Below are 18508 nucleotides of genomic sequence, written 5' to 3' on the forward strand. Positions count from 1 at the left end.
GCTTTCCTCTAGTATTTGTGTGACTAAAAATGTAGAGGAAACCAAAGACTATGGGCCAAGAAAAGATCTTGGATGGAGCTTCAAGTAGTTCATCTTCTTCATCATCGCACGGTTCCTACACTTGCCTTATGGCTAAGGCTTCTAAGGTATCTCCTTCCTTGGAACCCTATATATCTAGTGATGATGAGGATGATGATATGGAAGAACTTAATGTTGCTTCCTTAAACAAGTTGGGAGAGTCGTTTTTTCATGCTCTTCCTAAGAAATTTTTTGTTCGCTCTAACTTCATGAAAATCTTTGATTTTGTCATTGCGAGCACAAAACGTATTGAGAAAATGGAAGAGCATGAGCGCGAGTATGAAAACGAGATTGCAACTCTTAGTAAAGCTCTTAAAAAACAAAAAGCCACCAAAGAAACTCTTGAAGAGAACTTTGCTATAAGGATACTTATAGAAAGGGGACATCGTGATGGTGCTTTAGAGGTGGCACAAGATCTTCGAACTAAAAATGGTGAGCTAGAAATTGCTCGTGATAAACTCCTTGAGGATTTTGAGCTTCTCAAAGGTAGCTCTAGGGCTATTGAGAGTGAGCTCATCAAACTCACCGAGTCACATGAGCAATTTAAAGCTCTCAACCTAATAGAGCTTGCTAAGTTGCCTTCTCCTTGTGCCATTATTGATAATGCTTGTGCTACTAACTCTACCTCTTGTGAAGCCTCCATCTTGAAGGAGAATGTTGAGCTAAGGGCTCAACTTGCTTTGCTAACAAGCAATTATGAGAAATTGGAAGAAAACTATGGAAAGCTTTCTAGCTCCCATGATGATCTTCTAGTCTCTCATAATTTGCTAAAGTTAGCCCATGAGGCTATCATGACAAAGGTAAAATCTTGTGTGCCTCATGTGAGTACTAGCACTACCTCTCAAAATGCTATTTTGCCATGTGCTAGTGCTTTTAGTCCACCCACTCATGCTATTGACTTATCTTGTGGTGAACTACCTTCTATGCCTTGCTCTATAATTCCATGTGCTAGTAAATCACCCACACATGCTATTGCTATATCTTGTGGTGAATTACATACCTTGCCTTGTTGCTCTAACAATAAAGCTTCCACTTCCTCTAGTACTTGTGTTGTTACTAACCATGTAGGGGAAATCAAAGAGCTTGAGGCCCAAGTTACTTCTTTGAAGAAGGACTTGGTAAAGGGTCATGAGGGGAAGCAATTCCCTAATGACAAGAGTGGACTTGGATTCAACTCCAACAACAAGAACAAGTCCACCTCGCACAAGCGGAAGAAGGGCCAAGGGCATGTGAAGGACCCCGCCAAGATTGTGTGCTTCAAATGCAAGATTGAAGGGAATCATGTTAGATTGTGCCCCTTGAAGAAGAAGCCACTTGGCGTGAAGAAACAAGGGAAGCGGCCTCAAGATGGAGCTCATGGTCTACCTCAAGGCCAAGCTCAAGGTCTTCCTCGACTTGAAGAAAGGCCGCTACCCAAGAAGGATCAAGCCAAGGCTCCCGTTGTGGAGAAATCAAGTGAGAAGAAGCAGAAGAGAAGAACATGCTACATATGCCGTGAGAAGGGCCACATCTCCTCCTTTTGCACTAGTGGTAACTCATACAACCCTATCTTGATCGATGGTGCTTATTCACTTTGCAAGGATAAGGTTGGAAATGTATTTGCCAAATATGTTGGCACTCAAAGTGGTTTCACACAAAAAACCATTTGGGTTGCCAAGCCTATTGTGACTAACTTCTTAGGACCCAACTTTTTTGGGGACCAACAAGCCAAAACTTGATCAATAAGTACAAGTGGAGGGCATGGAGGCTTGACTAGTTCATGAAGACTTAGGAGATCTTCATCATTTTCACTTCCTCAAGTCAAGTACTATTCCGTTCATTCTTTACCCATGCTCCTCCTTGTGGTAACAAGTCCTCAACTCCTTTACATTGAAAGTTACTTGCTCCCCTTTTACATGTGTTGGTTTTGTGCCTTGCATGTGATTGTGTATGTTGTGCTTCTTACTTTCTTATCTTGCTTCTTATATATTGGGTGGCACATCATGTACAATTGTTCTTTGTTGAGCCTATTGCATCTTGTTCATATCTTAGTTGTTGGCTCATGTGAGTAATTAATGGACTATCCCATTTTGGGGGAGTGATATGCTCCGTGCATTTCACAATCCTAAAATGTGTGACATCATGAATTAAAACCCTATAATGTCCATTAATTATCTCACTTGGTTCTTATTTGCCTCTTGCACGGAAAATGTCTTTATCACATTATGGGGGAGTATTATGCCATGTGCATTTTACAAGCCTAGAAAATGTGAACATTTGAGGTTGTGTCACATAGAGTTGATGTTATAGATTATCTTGTTCCTATGTGACATGTGTGCTCAAACAAATCCCACTTTACCATTTGCTTTCTTGTTGTGAAGATAATCTTGGACATACTCACAAACTACATATGGATATTTCCTATACACCTCTTGTCCTTTGACAATTAGTAATAAATTGTGTAGTATTGTTCCAGATCATCCTCACACTTGGCTCATATGCTCGATTGCTTCATTTCTTGCCAAGAATTTGTCCTTGTGGGTTAGACTCCCATTTGTCTTCCTTGCTTCTTTTGGATCTCCTTGTTTCACTTGAACCTTGTTGGTGTTTTGACAAACATGATTAAGCAAATCCCACATTTGTGCATTTTGTATTCAAATGCAAAATTCTAAATGGTGCACTAATTTTGGGGGAGCTCTCCTATGTTTGCTAGAACACTTCCTTGTTTCAAGATCTTGACTTTGGAAGACAAACCTTTTCTTTTCGGTACTTTTGTGCCATCATGAAAAGTGTTGAGGGTTTGGTTTATTTGGAACCTTGCTTTCTTTGGGAGTTGGCTATCTCATTACTTGATATTTGGTTTTACTTTCCTTAAATGAGATAAGTCCTTGAGCATGCTTGTTTTGGATATCTTGCTCTATTTCTCTTGTACCTATCTTGTGTGTGCATGTTTCTTTGTGGATAAATATCTTTGTGATGTTTTCCACTTAGAGAAACTTATATACATAAGAGATGGTGCATATCTTTTGATATCCCTCTTTGTTGGAGTCCATTCCTTTATTCTTATTTGACTCTTTGATGACTTCACAAAGAACTTGGATATGAGTGCTCGTTTTATCCTATTTGCATCTTCAAGCACTCATAGTTGATTTTGGCACAAGCTTTGAGTGATCTTGTGGGAGTGATGATGCCATGCTTGTGCACCTTATTCTTCAATGCAAATTGTTTATCTTGTGCACAAACTTTGGGGAGCTTCCACATATTAATTAGAGCATATTGTTGGTTCATTTATTGCTTGCTTCATTTGCCGAAGCTTTCTCACCTTCACATCCTCTTGCAATCTTTGATCCTCAATATAGTTTGATTTCCTCCGAATATTCGTCATTGAATATGTGCATTTGATTTCACTCACAATTATGAGAAATGCACAACTTATGGAGGAACGCTCACTATATTGGCCTTCCAAACCTTTCGTCCATTTTGGCAATCGATGCCAATGGGGGAGAAGTTTGGACGGTTTAAGGGAATTGCTTTTGTTGGTTCTTAAGCATTTGCCTTTCATGCATAGCATTTGTTGCTTTGCATGGTTGAATATTTAGAGGATACTCCGCTAGGCTTTAATTGCCGGTATATGCAATGAAATTCAAGTTCATTCACACATGCATATATTATGGGGGAGTTTGTTATAAATATTCAACTAGGGTTGTTCGCTAAATTCCATATCTAAACCCTCTCAAAGAGATTGTCATCAATTACCAAAATGGGGGAGATTGAAAGAACATGTCCATTACCCCATGTGTGGTTTTGGTAATTGATGACAATCCCTACGGACTAACGGTTGCATTGAGAATCAATCTTAGGTCAAGTCCATAGCTATGTGTTGGACTCAAGGTTGTAAGATGGAGAAGACGGAGTACAATGATGAAGATGGTGTCGAAGAGAGACGAAGATGGCGTTGAAGATGAAGAGAGAATATGGCGTAGAAGATGAAGAGAGAAGACGGCGTTGAAGATGGATGAAGACGGTGGCGTGCGTATATGTTGGAGGAAGACGGTGGCATGGACAATGATGAAGAGGGTGAAGACGGAGCTTGCCGACTCGAGAGGAACGCGCGAAGTCAAGGTTTGTGCTCGATAGGTTAGCGGGTCGCATCGTCGGAGAGAGCTCAAACCTTGCATGCATTGCATCGTGTTCTTGGTTGTTCTTGGTTCTTATCCATGAGATGAGTTAGATCTTGTGTTCATCTCCATTACAAGCTCTAGCTCATCGGAAACGGATTCCGGTTGCATTGCATGTTGCACGCGCAAGGGTGATGATTTTCCCGATATACCATATTGAGAGGTTACACCTCTATGACCATGAGAAAATCATCATATACTCTTTTGCATGATTTCACCTTGTGATAAGGTAGCTCTTGTCGCCCTCTTTCCAATAAAACTGGTTTCATGTCATTCCGAGTTTTCTAGCCCGAGTTATTGCATTTTCCGTTCGGCAGAAAAAAGAAAAAGGAAAAGTGGGCGGTAGTACCGCTTGGGCTTCCGGCCCAACTACCGCATTTGGCAGTTTTCCTTACTGGACTCGAACCGGTACCAGGCCGGTACCGGCCCGGTTGTGCCGTAACTTATTTACGGTACCAGGCCGGTACCGTGGCCGGTAGTACCGGCCCAGCCCGTCCTCCACCTCCAGCCAACCACCGCACGCTGCCGCCACCCCGCACCGCGCCGCTGCCGCCCCGCAAGCCCACCACCGCCACGCTTGAGGCCGCCCGCGCCAAATCGCCCTGCGCTCGCTCGCCTCGATCTCCCGCACGGGAGAGATCGGGCGTTGACCCCGCACGTCCAGGCCATCTCCCGCCCGCGCGTGCGTGCGTGGCCTGCTGCTAGCCCCACGCCGCATGCCGCCTTCTGCTGCTACCGCATGCACACTCACCTGCTGTTGTTCCCTTCTCTCTCCTGCATACATTGTTTTGATCTGTTTTTCAGCACAAGCGGTAGTACCGCTCCGCAGAGCGGTACTACCGGTTTTGGACCATTTTTCAGATCTGGCTTTTTGGGGAAAAGCGGTAGTACCGCTTTGACAAGCGGTACTACCGGTTTGCGCGAATCTGACCGTTTTTCTCAGCCCCAACAACTATATTTTGGGCCCCTTATTTATACCTCTCTTCCACCTCCGACCCAAACACTTCTTCCCCTCCATTCTCTCTCCTCCATTGTTGACCTTGAGTTCTTTCTTCCTCCTCTTGATCTCCCCACTATTTGTTGCATATTTTTGGGGGAAAGGAGAGAGGAGATCTAGATCTAGAGCTTCACCAATTGAATCCCTCTCCAAGTGAGGGGATCTTGCTAGATCTAGATCTTGGAGTTTCTTGGTGTTTCTCCACTCTTTGTTCTTCCTCCCTTATTCCCCCAATAGCTTGTGTAGCTTTGTTGGAATTTGGGAGAGAAGAACTTGGGCATCTTAGTGGTGTTCTTTGCCATTGCATTAGGTGCATCGGTTTGAGTTCTCTCCGGGGTTTCGATCTCGTAGAGTTCATGTTCATCTTAGTGGTGTTCTTGCCTTAGTGGCCATCTTGCCTTAGTGGCCATCTTGCCTCTTGTGGCGCGTTGTCTCCTTTGTGGCCTTGTAGCCTTTGTGATCTTATCGTCTTAGTGGCGTGGTGGTCTTTGTGGCGGTGTGGCCTTTGTGGAGTGTGGTAGCCTCTCGTGGCGCGTTGCATCCTTGGTGGAGTTGATGTCCTAGGTGGAGTGTGTTAGCCTCGTGTGGCGCATAGCATCCTCTGGTGGCCTACGTAGGGCGCGGGAGAGGCCCATGAGTTGTGGGAGCCTGCTTCTTATTCTTTTCCTCCTCTCTTTTTCTTTATTCCATATATTTCGATGCGTTGCATCTTTTCTTGATCTGCGAAGTGTCGCGCTTTGCCTATCGCGAGTCATCCCCTCGACATTAGCCCTCCGAGCCTACGAGGAGTCACGCGGAGGGTCCCAAGTGTGATGTGCTGATGTAGACAGATGTAGGTGATGATGTTGTCGAAGACGGCGAAGTGCCACAAAGGCATGGCTGGAGTGAGAGGATCGGAGGGGCCGGGGCTGGTCACAACCACATGACATCCGCATGGGAGGAAGTCAGCGAGCCGGGGAAGGCCGCGCCGATTTCGACCTCGCGCGCCCAAAAAAAATTAGTGACAGTACCAAATTATACAAAGCCATTAAACAGATGTGAAGAGTTGATCAAATGGATGAACTAATACAAGGAAACACATGCAGTGATATGAGCAATCCACTTAGGAAAGTACATAAATAACACAGATCGACGGGGTATCACTCCTGTCGAAGGAGAAGGACTAACAGATGAAGTAGAGGAGTACCAAAGCAAGAGAGATAGAAAAGCTCCTTGAACAAGAAGAACTGCACTGGGCTCAAAGAAGCCGGATAAATTGGTTACAGCATGGTGATAAAAATACTTCGTATTTCCATAATTTTGCAAATGCTAGGAAACAAAAGAATAAAATAAAAAAGCTGAAAAATTCGGATGGAGCTTGGATACAGGGAACAGCTTATCTGAATCCGATGATATCAGACTATTTTTCAGGTCTGTTTGCTACGGAAGTTTATGATACCGATCCCGAAGTTTTAAATAAGGTTGTTCCTAGAGTTACAAGGGAGATGAATGATAGATTGAGAAGGCCTTTTGAAGCAGCTGAAGTAAAAAAGGCTCTGTTTTCTATTGGAGACATGAAGGCGCCTGGCACAGATGGACTTCATGCAATTTTTTTCAAAAAGTGCTGGAACATTCTTGGCGAAGCTCTTACAAAGGAGGTTTTGGATGCTATCAATAATAAAATAATTCCTGATGGTTGGAATGACACAATCATTGTCTTAATACCGAAGACTGAAGAACCAGAACTGATCTCCCAATACAGACCTATAAGTCTGTGTAATGTCATCTATAAGGTAATTTCCAAAATGATTGCTCTTCGGTTTAAACATGTTCTTGAGGATGTAATTTCGCCTGTTCAAAGTGCTTTTGTTCCTGGAAGAATTATTACTGATAATATTCTTGTTGCTTACGAGTGTCTTCATACAATCAAAAACAAGAAGAATGGGAAAGCTGGTTATTGTGCAGTCAAGTTAGATATGCACAAAGCCTATGATCGGGTTGAGTGGAACTTTTTGGAGAGAATGCTTATCCAATTGGGATTTCATGAGGAGATAGTAGAGCTTATTATGGCCTGTGTTCGATCCGTCAAATACAAAGTTCGATATAATGATCAAGAGACAGAGGAGTTCACACCAACTAGAGGTTTAAGGCAGGGTGACCCCTTATCTCCCTACCTGTTCCTTGTTTGCGCTGAGGGTTTATCAAGTTTGTTGGCTCACCAAGAGGAGGTTCGTGGCATAGAAGGAGTAAGGGTGTGCAGAAATGCACCATCGGTATCACATCTACTTTTTGCCGATGATTCCCTAATCCTTATGAGGGCAGATTTAATTAATGCAACTTCGGTGAGACATGTTCTTGATTTATACCTGTGCAAATTCGGGTCAGCTTGTTAGTGAAGCAAAGTGTAGCATATACTTCAGATCCTAATGTGGAGGTTCAATTGAAGGCAGATATCTGTTCGGAATTAAATGTGATGACAGAAGCACTTTCAGATAAGTACCTGGGCCTTCCTGCAATGATTGGAATTGATAAAAGTGATAGCTTTGTTTATCTGCTAGAGAGGATTATAGCTAGAATAAGTGGGTGGAAGGAGAAATTACTCTCAATGGGAGCAAAGGAGATTTTGATAAAGGCTGTACTACAAGCAATCCCTGTATTTGCTATGGCAGTGTTTAAAATCCCCAAGAAATTAATAAAAGAATTGACTGATGCTATTGCTGGGTTTTGGTGGGGGGATACAGAAATACAGAAGAAGATGCATTGGTGTGCGTGGTGGAGAATGTGTGTTCCTAAGAAGGACGGTGGTATGGGGTTTAGAGATCTATACTCTTTTAATAGAGCTATGCTAGCAAAGCAATCGTGGAGGCTTTTGTCTAGCCCTGAATCTTTATGTGCCAGAGTGCTAAGGGCTAAATACTACCCCACTGGTGATCTCTTGAAAGCGGGACCGAAGAAGGGCTCTTCTTTCACGTGGCAAAGTATTTTGGAGGGGCTCAAAACCTTCAAACGAGGACACATTTGGAGGGTTGGGGATGGCACAAAAATCAATATCTGGACTGATCACTGGATTCCCACTAGTGCTTCTCGAATGGTGGTGACTGATAGAGGCCGGTGCATACTGAGAACTGTTGATGAGTTAATTAATCCGATAACTGGTACTTGGGATGATGATCTAATTAAGTCTATCTTCAATCCGTTTGATGTACAACAAATCTTAAGAATCCCTTTGAGTCAAAATCTGGAGGATGACTTCATTGCTTGGAATAAGTCAAAAAATTATATATTCTCTGTTCGATCCGCATATTACTCGGAATGGGAACATCAATTTGGAGCAAGAATGAGACGAGCTGATGGACAAGGTAGTGTATTGACCAATCCTGTGTGGAGTACTCTTTGGAGTTTAAATGTTCCTGCCAAGATTAAAATTTTTGGATGGAAAGCTCTCCATGGTTTGGTTCCGGGAAGAGGAATTTTAGCAAACAGACACATCAAAGTTTCGCCGGTGTCCCGTGCTCGTAATGTCGGATGTGAAGATATAAAGCACCTGTTATTTACTCGTAAACGCGCAAGGAGGTCCGGAAGGAGTTGGGATTAGAAGATTATATAAAATCGGCGTGTGACATTGACCACTCGGGATCGGTTGTGTTGGAAGAAATTCCGAGAGGCCCTATGAAGAATAACCTGATCATTGGTCTGTTAGGCCTAAAGGAAACAATCCTTGTCGCTGCTTGGTATATTTGGTGGCAGCGTAGGGAAGTAGTGAATGGGGAAACTGTGGCTCCGGTGAAGAAATCGGTGTTTTCAATCCAGGCGATCACGGCAAATTATAAGGCGTCATCGCATGTGACAGTGCCGAAGGAGAATGGATGGACGAAACCTCCACCAGGTACTTATAAGTTGAATGTTGATGCATGCTTCTTTCCCTCAGGTGATGGTGCGGTGGCGGCGGTGATTAGAGATTCAAGGGGCTCGGTGTTGGTGGGAGGAGCGTGGCCTTCAACTCATATGCTTGGATGTAGGAACAACAGAAGCTCGGCGTTAAAGAGGGGCTTGAATTACTAGAGAGAATTAATTGTTCACCTACAATTATTGAATCCGATAACATGGCTTTGATGGAGGCTTGCAACGGAGAGGGGGATATGTGGATTCCTAGCACGACTATTCCGATGGACTCGCTTCGAAATCATACAAAGATTAGGAGCTGCTTTCTTTTATTTATTGTCCTAGGGAGTCTAATAGGGTAGCTCACAATTTAGCTAGATTTAGTTTTGAGGCTGACAGAGTTATAGTTTGGGATGATGATCCTCCTGATCATGTGCTTTCAGATGTAATAGCTGATGTAACTCTGTTTTGAACTCGGGCAGCAAGTTTCAGACGCACTCGTTTCCTTACCAGGGTACCGAAGGGACTGGAAGGTTTTTAATGAGGCGGCTTGCTAGCTTAATATATTGTGTTTTACCCTCAAAAAAAAAAAAAGAGGAGTACCAATCAGAGAGAAGGGGCATTTTTTTGAGGGCGGATCTCCAAGTAAACTGATAAGCAAATACTGGCCAAACACGCTAAACGGTTGGAAAAGCAATTCTGCCATTGATACATTGGGTCGGCCCAATTGTTCGTAATTGTGCGGAACGAGCACGCTCCCTTGCGCCAAAGGAACGATACCTGGCGCCCGGCCAGGCCCGGTCCATATCCACCCCGTCGACTTGTTGGTCTAGCCGCTCCGCTCACACTCGCGCAGTAACACAGCACAAACTTCCCCCAAATCCACCCCGAACCCTAGGTTTAGCCTGCGCCGCCGCCCCTCCGATTTATCCGCAGGCGTCGCCTCCGCCGCCCCCTCTGATGGATCCAGGCACGCTGCGCCGCAGGGTCCCCTCCCTGGATCAGCAGAAGGAGGTCTTCGAGGTCTCCACCAAGCCTCCATCCGCCGCCGTGTCCACCGGGCATTCCGAGCTGCGCAGCCTTCTCATCCACTCAGTGGTGTTCGCGGTGGTAATCCCTTCTTTGATCTCCTACTCCGGCGGCGAGCAGGTGCGAGCCAGCTGGACATTGTCCCTGTTTGTTATCCTATACCTGTTTGGCTGCTCCGTCTCCTACTCCACCTCGTCTACGCCCTTAGCCAAGATGTTTTTTGCACTCTCCTATGTCGGCCTGCTAGCGTTTGTTGTGCACACTTTGTTCAGTAGTGTGCTGGGCGTGGTGTTCATCTATTCAGACTCCATCCTAGCTGCTGGCCTCTTTGGCAGCGTTCTTGCCCAGCACAGGGAGGTCAATGGAAGAGAGACTGCAGCCGCCGTTGCTTTCTCGAAGGCCCCCTTTACCCGCATATACTATAGGCAGGATGGGATCTACCCCTTCTTAGCTTTTTTTGCCTTGTTTGGTGCTATATGCTGGGTCATGCGTCCAGAAGGTCACTACGATGCCCTCACCACTGTGATGAACCTATTCGCAGCCATTGCATGCCTAGAATTCATTCTGACTGTATGTGTCCTAGGCTGGTTAAATGGAGCTGTCTTTGGTATGGATAGCGCTCCTCCTGTAGTCTTTATCTTTGCCGCCATAGGCATGCAATTCCCTATCTCGTATCTTCTCGGCGGCAAGCTTGTCGCGGCCATCATCTTGTGGCTGTGTGTTCTTGCGTCAACCGCGTTTCTTGGATACTACCTCAGGGTTCATGCCACCTACGAGCAGATGATGTTCACTAGGTTTGCGCTGTCAACTTAGCTGTTCAAATATGTTGGTTTGCAATTATACGGTTTGTAATCAAACTTCTCTCTCTCTCTCTGTGCAGGGATGCTATGAAAATCAGGAATGCCAGGACAATCAGGAACTCTGCAGGAGTTGTGCCTACCAAATCGAACACTCCAACTCCAGCTACAGCTTCATTCACCAAGGAGACGAACACCGATGCCTCTGCAGCAGCTGTGTCTCCTTGACGATCAAAGCTACGGCTTCATGCACCGAGGAGATGAAACGCTGATGCCTCTGCAGCAGCCGCGTCTCCAGACAAGCAGACGATCAACCAGTTCGCTGCATGATTTACCACTGTTTGATGGTTCTATATATATACTAATAGCTGGCGGATGCAATTATTCTAAGAGACTGCTAGTACTACATGGTGTCCCTAGCATATACATATTATTATTGTAATGAACTGGTGGAATCGTTTGTAGATGGAGCTAGTATGTGGAAGTACTAATGCGAAGAGGTCCTTCTAGTCCATTGCAACCATATGACACTAGTATTATCTTATTGTGATTATCTGATTATGAATATCTCATCCTAAATGCTTTATGTAAAGTTGTGCCTCTGTCTTGTGTAGTCTCACTTAATTGAAAGTAAAATCAACCCAGAACTGCTCATTGTTGCGTGTAGATCAGATACAATATCTGATAGAGATTGTGTACCTTTGGTTCCAAATTCACCTACATTACATACGTTTCCATCTCGTCCAGCATGGAAACCTACAGTGGGCGGTAAAGATTAGTTGGGTGTGAAGCCTTTTTTTTTTTTTTTGAGATATGGGTGTGAAGCCTTAGTTCAAGTGTTCATTACATGATACTTTCAAGATAGCTTTACTAGCACCAGCTGATTTTTTTTTTTTGAAAGCAACCAAGCTGATGTTCTTGTTGCAAGGAAATGGAACTTTTCCGTCTTGTTAAGGTTTTTTTGGTCTCTCACGGTGCCGCCACATTGAGTCTTTGATTTCCCAATTATTCCCCCTCACTATCGTTGATCGCTCGGGCTGACTTGGGACAGTCTTGTATTGTTGCCTGACCTTGGCTTTTGCGTGTAGGGAAGGGCTTGAGGTTTTTGGGGCGAACGTCGTCATTCGAGACTAGGGTTCCCAAGACGGCGACGGTTCAAACATCTGCATCGTCGAGCGGAGGCGAGAGTAATATTGAGCTGATGATGAAGCAGTTAGCAGATATGCTTTGAGGCGGATGTAGTAGATCCTCCTCGAAATCCCGCCAGCACGACGGCGTGGTGATAGTGGTGGTGGAGATCTCCTGACGAGCCGGTTCGCCGTAAGCACTACGGGAGAAATCGGAGGAGGGAGTAGCTAGGGTTTGGGAGAGGGGGGTTCTTGGGGCGCCGGCCTTGGTGCCCCTTGGGTGGTGCGGCCAAGTGTGTGCTGCCCCCTACTCTCTCCCTCTCTTTATATAGGTGGAACCCCTAGGGTTGCCCCAAAACGAATTTCAAGTCCAACTCCAAAAACTGCCATAATGGGGAAACCTAGGTGGATTGGAATTGCTCCCTTTCCTTGTACTTTGGTCGGCCAAGGATGGACTCCACCTTCCATATAGTGATTTATTCCATAAGATTCTAGAACATTCTGCCTTCGATAAATGCACCGAATCATTTTCGAACTTGGAAAGTGACTTCCTATTTATGAATCTTATTCTCCGGACCATTTCGAAACTCCTCGTGATGTCTTGGATCCCATCCGAGACTCCGAACAATATTCGAACTCCATTTCATATTCCATATCTACTTAAAACGACATCAAACCTTAAGTGTGTCACTCTACGGTTCGAGAACTATGCAGACATGATCGAGACTCTTCCGCGATCAATAACTAATAGCTTGACCTGGAAATCCATAATAGCTCCCACATATTCAACGATGACTTCGTGATCGAAAGAACCATTCACATAAAATAACGATTCCCTTTGTCTCGCGATATTTTACTTATCCGAATTAAGTTTGATCGTCAGTATCTCCATACCTAGTTCAACCTCGTTACCAATAAGTACTCTTTACTCGTACCGTGATATGGCATCCCTTGTGAGCCAGTCACATGCTTGCAAGCTAGTTGGATGTCATTCCACCGAGAGGGCCCAGAGTATATCTATCCGTCATTTGGATGGACAAATCCCACTCTTGATCCACGTGCCTCAACCCTATACTTTCCGAACACTTAACGCCACCTTTATAACAACCCATTTACACAGTAGTGTTTGGTGTCATCAAAGCATCCATCCGATGTAGGTGATTAACATGATCTCATGGTCGAAGGATTAGATTGCTATGTATCTTAAAGCTTGAAGCACAACGAACTTAATGACTTGATCATATTCTACGCTTACTATGGGTGTATGTCCATCACATCATTCACCTAAGATACTATCTTGTTATTAACAACATTTAATGTTCATGATCAGAAAACCATGATCATCTATTAATCAACAAGCTAGTTTAACAAGAGGCTTACTAAGGACTCATTTATGTTTACAAAACACACAAGTATTAATGTTTCCGGTTAATACAGTTATAGCATGGGATGTAAACATTTATCATGAACACTAAGATATAACAATGAACACTTTTATTATTGCCTCTTGGTCATATCTCCAAAAATATTTGCATCTTATATAATGTTATTTGCATGTTTTATATTGCTTTCGGGGATTTTCTAACAATCCCCTCTCCTTTGGTTCTAACTCTGGCTGGCAGAAAACTCCTTCTGTTAGTATTTTTGACTTTCCAGGAGGTATGAGACTCAAAAAGGGCAAGGTCACGGGCCACGCTTCGGAAATTTTGAAACAAACAAAATGAGCTAAAGTGGGACACCAGGAGGTAAACAAGTTGGCAAAGAGGGCTTGTGGCGCGACCTCTCCTTATGGGCGCGCCACCAAGTGCCTTTTCGCCCTCGTCCGTCCGATTCCCCTCAATCTCGCGCCCACAGACTTCTCTTGACCTAAAAACCCCTATTTATACGACCCCTAGTGTTTCGTCGAGGCTACGGAGGCGGAGATCAAAAACACATAAACAAAGGGTCAGCAGGGTGCCGCCGGCAGAGATCAAAGGGGGAAACGTTGCTGGAATCGCCTCCGGTGGACTCCACCCCCTCCGGCGTGGACATCATCATCATCGTCATCAACACCCTCTGCACCATCTTCATCTACCCCTTGTAATCTCTAGGAAAACATGATGTGTGAGACAATCTAACATTTTCCTATGGGCGTGCCACCAAGTGCCTTTTCGCCATTGTTCGTCCGATTCGCCTCAATCTCACGCCCACGAACTTCGTTTGACCTTAGAAACCCTATATATACGACCCCCAGGGTTTCGTCGAGGCTACAGAGGTGGAGATAAAAAAAACACATAAAGGGTTAGAAGGCCGCTGCCACGCGGAGATCAAAGGGGGAAACGTTGCCGGAGGAATCGCCTCCGGTGGACTCCACCCCCTCCGGCGTGGACATCATCATCATCATCAACAACAACACCCTCTGCACCATCTTCATCTACCCCTTGTAATCTGTAAGAAAACATGATGTGTGAGACAATCTAACATTTTCCCATGATGTATTGTATCTCTATGTCTTTGTTTGAGTAGTGACATGTTCTTGGAAACTGTGAGATAATTTGTTGATGGTTGCATATAAGTATTTATTATCTTCTATGATGATCACTTGTAATGATATATGAGTGCAGACGTATATTGGGGAATGCATGAGGTTGTCATAGTTGCATGATGATAGGAGGAGAGACAACTGGAGCTTGAGAGAAACCATGTCTCAATTCTTAGATTCATGTTTTGTTAATTCAAGGTTAATCAACGGGGGGTGTAACTATGGGGACCTTTAAACTTACAATGGTGGTTGGACTTAAAATCTTAATAATTTCCTTCTTTACTCTTAATTGGCCTTGGGATCAATCACTAGTTGTGTATTTTCTCATGTTTATGGCTGCAATAATCTATGGCGCCTCTCTAGAAGAAACACTAAAAAGGACTATACTAAGTTTCACTAATTATGACAACCATACAAATGAATTATCAATTTTCCTAAACAGTTACTCCCTTGAGTTACTTCATCTTACTCCACTTCACGTCGCTTCACTTATCTTGCATTAGTTTTAATTTTTTCATTTTATTTTCAGTGCTTATAGTTTATAGTAAAAATCACTTCACAGACACATACCATATTTCCTAACTTTGCATAGAAGGCCACATAAGTGGGTTATAGGGCTTTAGAGAATAGATAGTTTACCTTCAGCTCCTCGTGGGTTTGACACTCAAATACTTATCGAATTATACCGTGGTGATCCCTTGCACTTGGGGGTTATCAGCTGTGGGGCGCCAGGTGGCCTACGTAGGGTGCGGGAGAGGCCCATGAGTTGTGGGAGCCTGCTTCTTATTCTTTTCCTCCTCTTTTTTTCTTTATTCCATATATTTCGATGCGTTGCATCTTTTCTTGATCTGCGAAGTGTCGCGCCTTGCCTATCGCGAGTCATCCCCTCGATATTAGCCCTCCGAGCCTACGAGGAGTCACGCGGAGGGTCCCAAGTGTGATGTGCTGATGTAGACAGATGTAGGTGATGATGTTGTCGAAGACGGCGAAGTGCCACAAAGGCATGGCTGGAGTGAGAGGATCGGAGGGACCGGGGCTGGTCACAACCACATGACATCCGCATGGGAGGAAGTCAGCGAGCCGGGGAAGGCCGCGCCGATTTCGACCTCGCGCGCCCAAAAAAAATTAGTGACAGTACCAAGTCATTATACAAAGCCATTAAACGAGATGTGAAGAGTTGATCAAATGGATGAACTAATACAAGGAAACACATGCAGTGATATGAGCAATCCACTTAGGAAAGTACATAAATAACACAGATCGACGGGGTATCACTCCTGTCGAAGGAGAAGGACTAACAGATGAAGTAGAGGAGTACCAATCAGAGAGAAGGGGCATTTTTTTGAGGACGGATCTCCAAGTAAACTGATAAGCAAATACTGGCCAAACACGCTAAACGGTTGGAAAAGCAATTCTGCCATTGATACATTGGGTCGGCCCAATTGTTCGTAATTGTGCGGAACGAGCACGCTCCCTTGCGCCAAAGGAACGATACCTGGCGCCCGGCCAGGCCCGGTCCATATCCACCCCGTCGACTTGTTGGTCTAGCCGCTCCGCTCACACTCGCGCAGTAACACAGCACAAACTTCCCCCAAATCCACCCCGAACCCTAGGTTTAGCCTGCGCCGCCGCCCCTCCGATTTATCCGCAGGCGTCGCCTCCGCCGCCCCCTCTGATGGATCCAGGCACGCTGCGCCGCAGGGTCCCCTCCCTGGATCAGCAGAAGGAGGTCTTCGAGGTCTCCACCAAGCCTCCATCCGCCGCCGTGTCCACCGGGCATTCCGAGCTGCGCAGCCTTCTCATCCACTCAGTGGTGTTCGCGGTGGTAATCCCTTCTTTGATCTCCTACTCCGGCGGCGAGCAGGTGCGAGCCAGCTGGACATTGTCCCTGTTTGTTATCCTATACCTGTTTGGCTGCTCCGTCTCCTACTCCACCTCGTCTACGCCCTTAGCCAAGATGTTTTTGCACTCTCCTATGTCGGCCTGCTAGCGTTTGTTGTGCACACTTTGTTCAGTAGTGTGCTGGGCGTGGTGTTCATCTATTCAGACTCCATCCTAGCTGCTGGCCTCTTTGGCAGCGTTCTTGCCCAGCACAGGGAGGTCAATGGAAGAGAGACTGCAGCCGCCGTTGCTTTCTCGAAGGCCCCCTTTACCCGCATATACTATAGGCAGGATGGGATCTACCCCTTCTTAGCTTTTTTTGCCTTGTTTGGTGCTATATGCTGGGTCATGCGTCCAGAAGGTCACTACGATGCCCTCACCACTGTGATGAACCTATTCGCAGCCATTGCATGCCTAGAATTCATTCTGACTGTATGTGTCCTAGGCTGGTTAAATGGAGCTGTCTTTGGTATGGATAGCGCTCCTCCTGTAGTCTTTATCTTTGCCGCCATAGGCATGCAATTCCCTATCTCGTATCTTCTCGGCGGCAAGCTTGTCGCGGCCATCATCTTGTGGCTGTGTGTTCTTGCGTCAACCGCGTTTCTTGGATACTACCTCAGGGTTCATGCCACCTACGAGCAGATGATGTTCACTAGGTTTGCGCTGTCAACTTAGCTGTTCAAATATGTTGGTTTGCAATTATACGGTTTGTAATCAAACTTCTCTCTCTCTCTCTCTGTGCAGGGATGCTATGAAAATCAGGAATGCCAGGACAATCAGGAACTCTGCAGGAGTTGTGCCTACCAAATCGAACACTCCAACTCCAGCTACAGCTTCATTCACCAAGGAGACGAACACCGATGCCTCTGCAGCAGCTGTGTCTCCTTGACGATCAAAGCTACGGCTTCATGCACCGAGGAGATGAAACGCTGATGCCTCTGCAGCAGCCGCGTCTCCAGACAAGCAGACGATCAACCAGTTCGCTGCATGATTTACCACTGTTTGATGGTTCTATATATATACTAATAGCTGGCGGATGCAATTATTCTAAGAGACTGCTAGTACTACATGGTGTCCCTAGCATATACATATTATTATTGTAATGAACTGGTGGAATCGTTTGTAGATAGAGCTAGTATGTGGAAGTACTAATGCGAAGAGGTCCTTCTAGTCTATTGCAACCATATGACACTAGTATTATCTTATTATGATTATCTGATTATGAATATCTCATTCTAATTGCTTTATGTAAAGTTGTGCGTCTGTCTTGTGTAGTCTCACTTAATTGAAAGTAGAATCAACCCAGACCTGCTCATTTTTGCGTGTAGATCAGAAACAATATCTGATAGAGATTGTGTACCTTTCTGTTCCAAATTCACCTACATTACATATGACTAGATGGACATGTGAGCTTCGCCTCGCTGCCTGTATGGCGTAAATATTTTAGCCTTGTTTGATTTTTTTTTCTTGTTCTGTGTTGCTGCATGGTTATTTGGAGTAGCTTAAGCTGATCCAGTCATACCGAGATTCTAAATGATATATAGCAGGTCTTGGCCTTGATATATCAAACCATGACCATCAATACTTGCCGAAGTGAGTAGCAGTTCATACAGCCACAGCCTATTAAGTGATTTACTAGCAAAAGTGCCCATGCGTTGCATCGGGAGAAAAACATATTGTCATGCTCCGCGATTAGACACACCCGCTACCACTTCCTTCTTTGCACACCACTTTAGCTAGACCACCGACAACTCTCACCATGCGTCCCCGTCTAATGTACCCTCTCCAGTCGCCCTACTAATATCTCGATGGAGGCGAGCCTACGGCAACGTAACCTATGGAGCGAATCGTCAAGAATGGTGCACAAGTTGCTGCTGGATATGTCGCTCGACGGAGAAGATTATTATGAGCCTGTTTGCTGGATATGTCGCTCGACGGAGAAGATTATTATGAGCCTGTTTGACGGCGGTAGGCAAGGCCTACTATTCCACTTCCCTTTGTTCGGCGTAGGGCCAAATAAGCTTTCATCTTGCATGGCTTGAGCAAACCCCATCATCTCT

General features: G+C 45.0%; 2 protein-coding genes across 3 annotated transcripts; both read left to right on the forward strand.

Annotated features, from left to right (window-relative positions):
* The first annotated feature begins 9974 nt into the window (after positions 1-9974).
* LOC124667099 lies at positions 9975-11505 on the forward strand. Of its 2 annotated transcripts, XM_047204426.1 has the most exons (3): positions 9975-10916; positions 11003-11127; positions 11161-11505. In XM_047204426.1, exons 1-3 carry the CDS (start codon positions 10054-10056, stop codon positions 11181-11183), a joined length of 1011 nt encoding a protein of 336 aa, XP_047060382.1. In that variant the 5' UTR covers positions 9975-10053; the 3' UTR covers positions 11184-11505. The 2 variants fall into 2 exon arrangements, with proteins under 2 accessions (XP_047060382.1, XP_047060383.1); XM_047204427.1 differs by having other exon boundaries at positions 9977-10916; positions 11003-11505.
* A 4065-nt stretch (positions 11506-15570) lies between these two features.
* On the forward strand, positions 15571-17637 carry LOC124663731. Its single transcript, XM_047201404.1, has 3 exons — positions 15571-15579; positions 16116-17104; positions 17193-17637. Exons 1-3 carry the CDS (start codon positions 15571-15573, stop codon positions 17335-17337), a joined length of 1143 nt encoding a protein of 380 aa, XP_047057360.1. The 3' UTR covers positions 17338-17637.
* Positions 17638-18508: the final 871 nt, after the last annotated feature.

This window comes from Lolium rigidum, chromosome 6, assembly GCF_022539505.1.
Source record: "Lolium rigidum isolate FL_2022 chromosome 6, APGP_CSIRO_Lrig_0.1, whole genome shotgun sequence".
NCBI classification, from domain to species: Eukaryota; Viridiplantae; Streptophyta; class Magnoliopsida; order Poales; family Poaceae; genus Lolium; species Lolium rigidum.

What these genes read in the sequence shown, in the direction of transcription:
- LOC124663731 (XM_047201404.1), top strand. An exon ending in GAGCAGATGATGTTCACTAG is followed by an intron (nt 17,105 to 17,192) that starts GTTTGCGCTGTC and finishes CTCTCTGTGCAG; the next exon opens with GGATGCTATGAAAATCAGGA.
- LOC124667099 (XM_047204426.1), top strand. Translation starts at nt 10,054, where the DNA reads ATGGATCCAGGCACGCTGCGCCGCAGGGTCCCCTCCCTGGATCAGCAG. An exon ending in GAGCAGATGATGTTCACTAG is followed by an intron (nt 10,917 to 11,002) that starts GTTTGCGCTGTC and finishes CTCTCTGTGCAG; the next exon opens with GGATGCTATGAAAATCAGGA. An exon ending in GACGAACACCGATGCCTCTG is followed by an intron (nt 11,128 to 11,160) that starts CAGCAGCTGTGT and finishes GATCAAAGCTAC; the next exon opens with GGCTTCATGCACCGAGGAGA.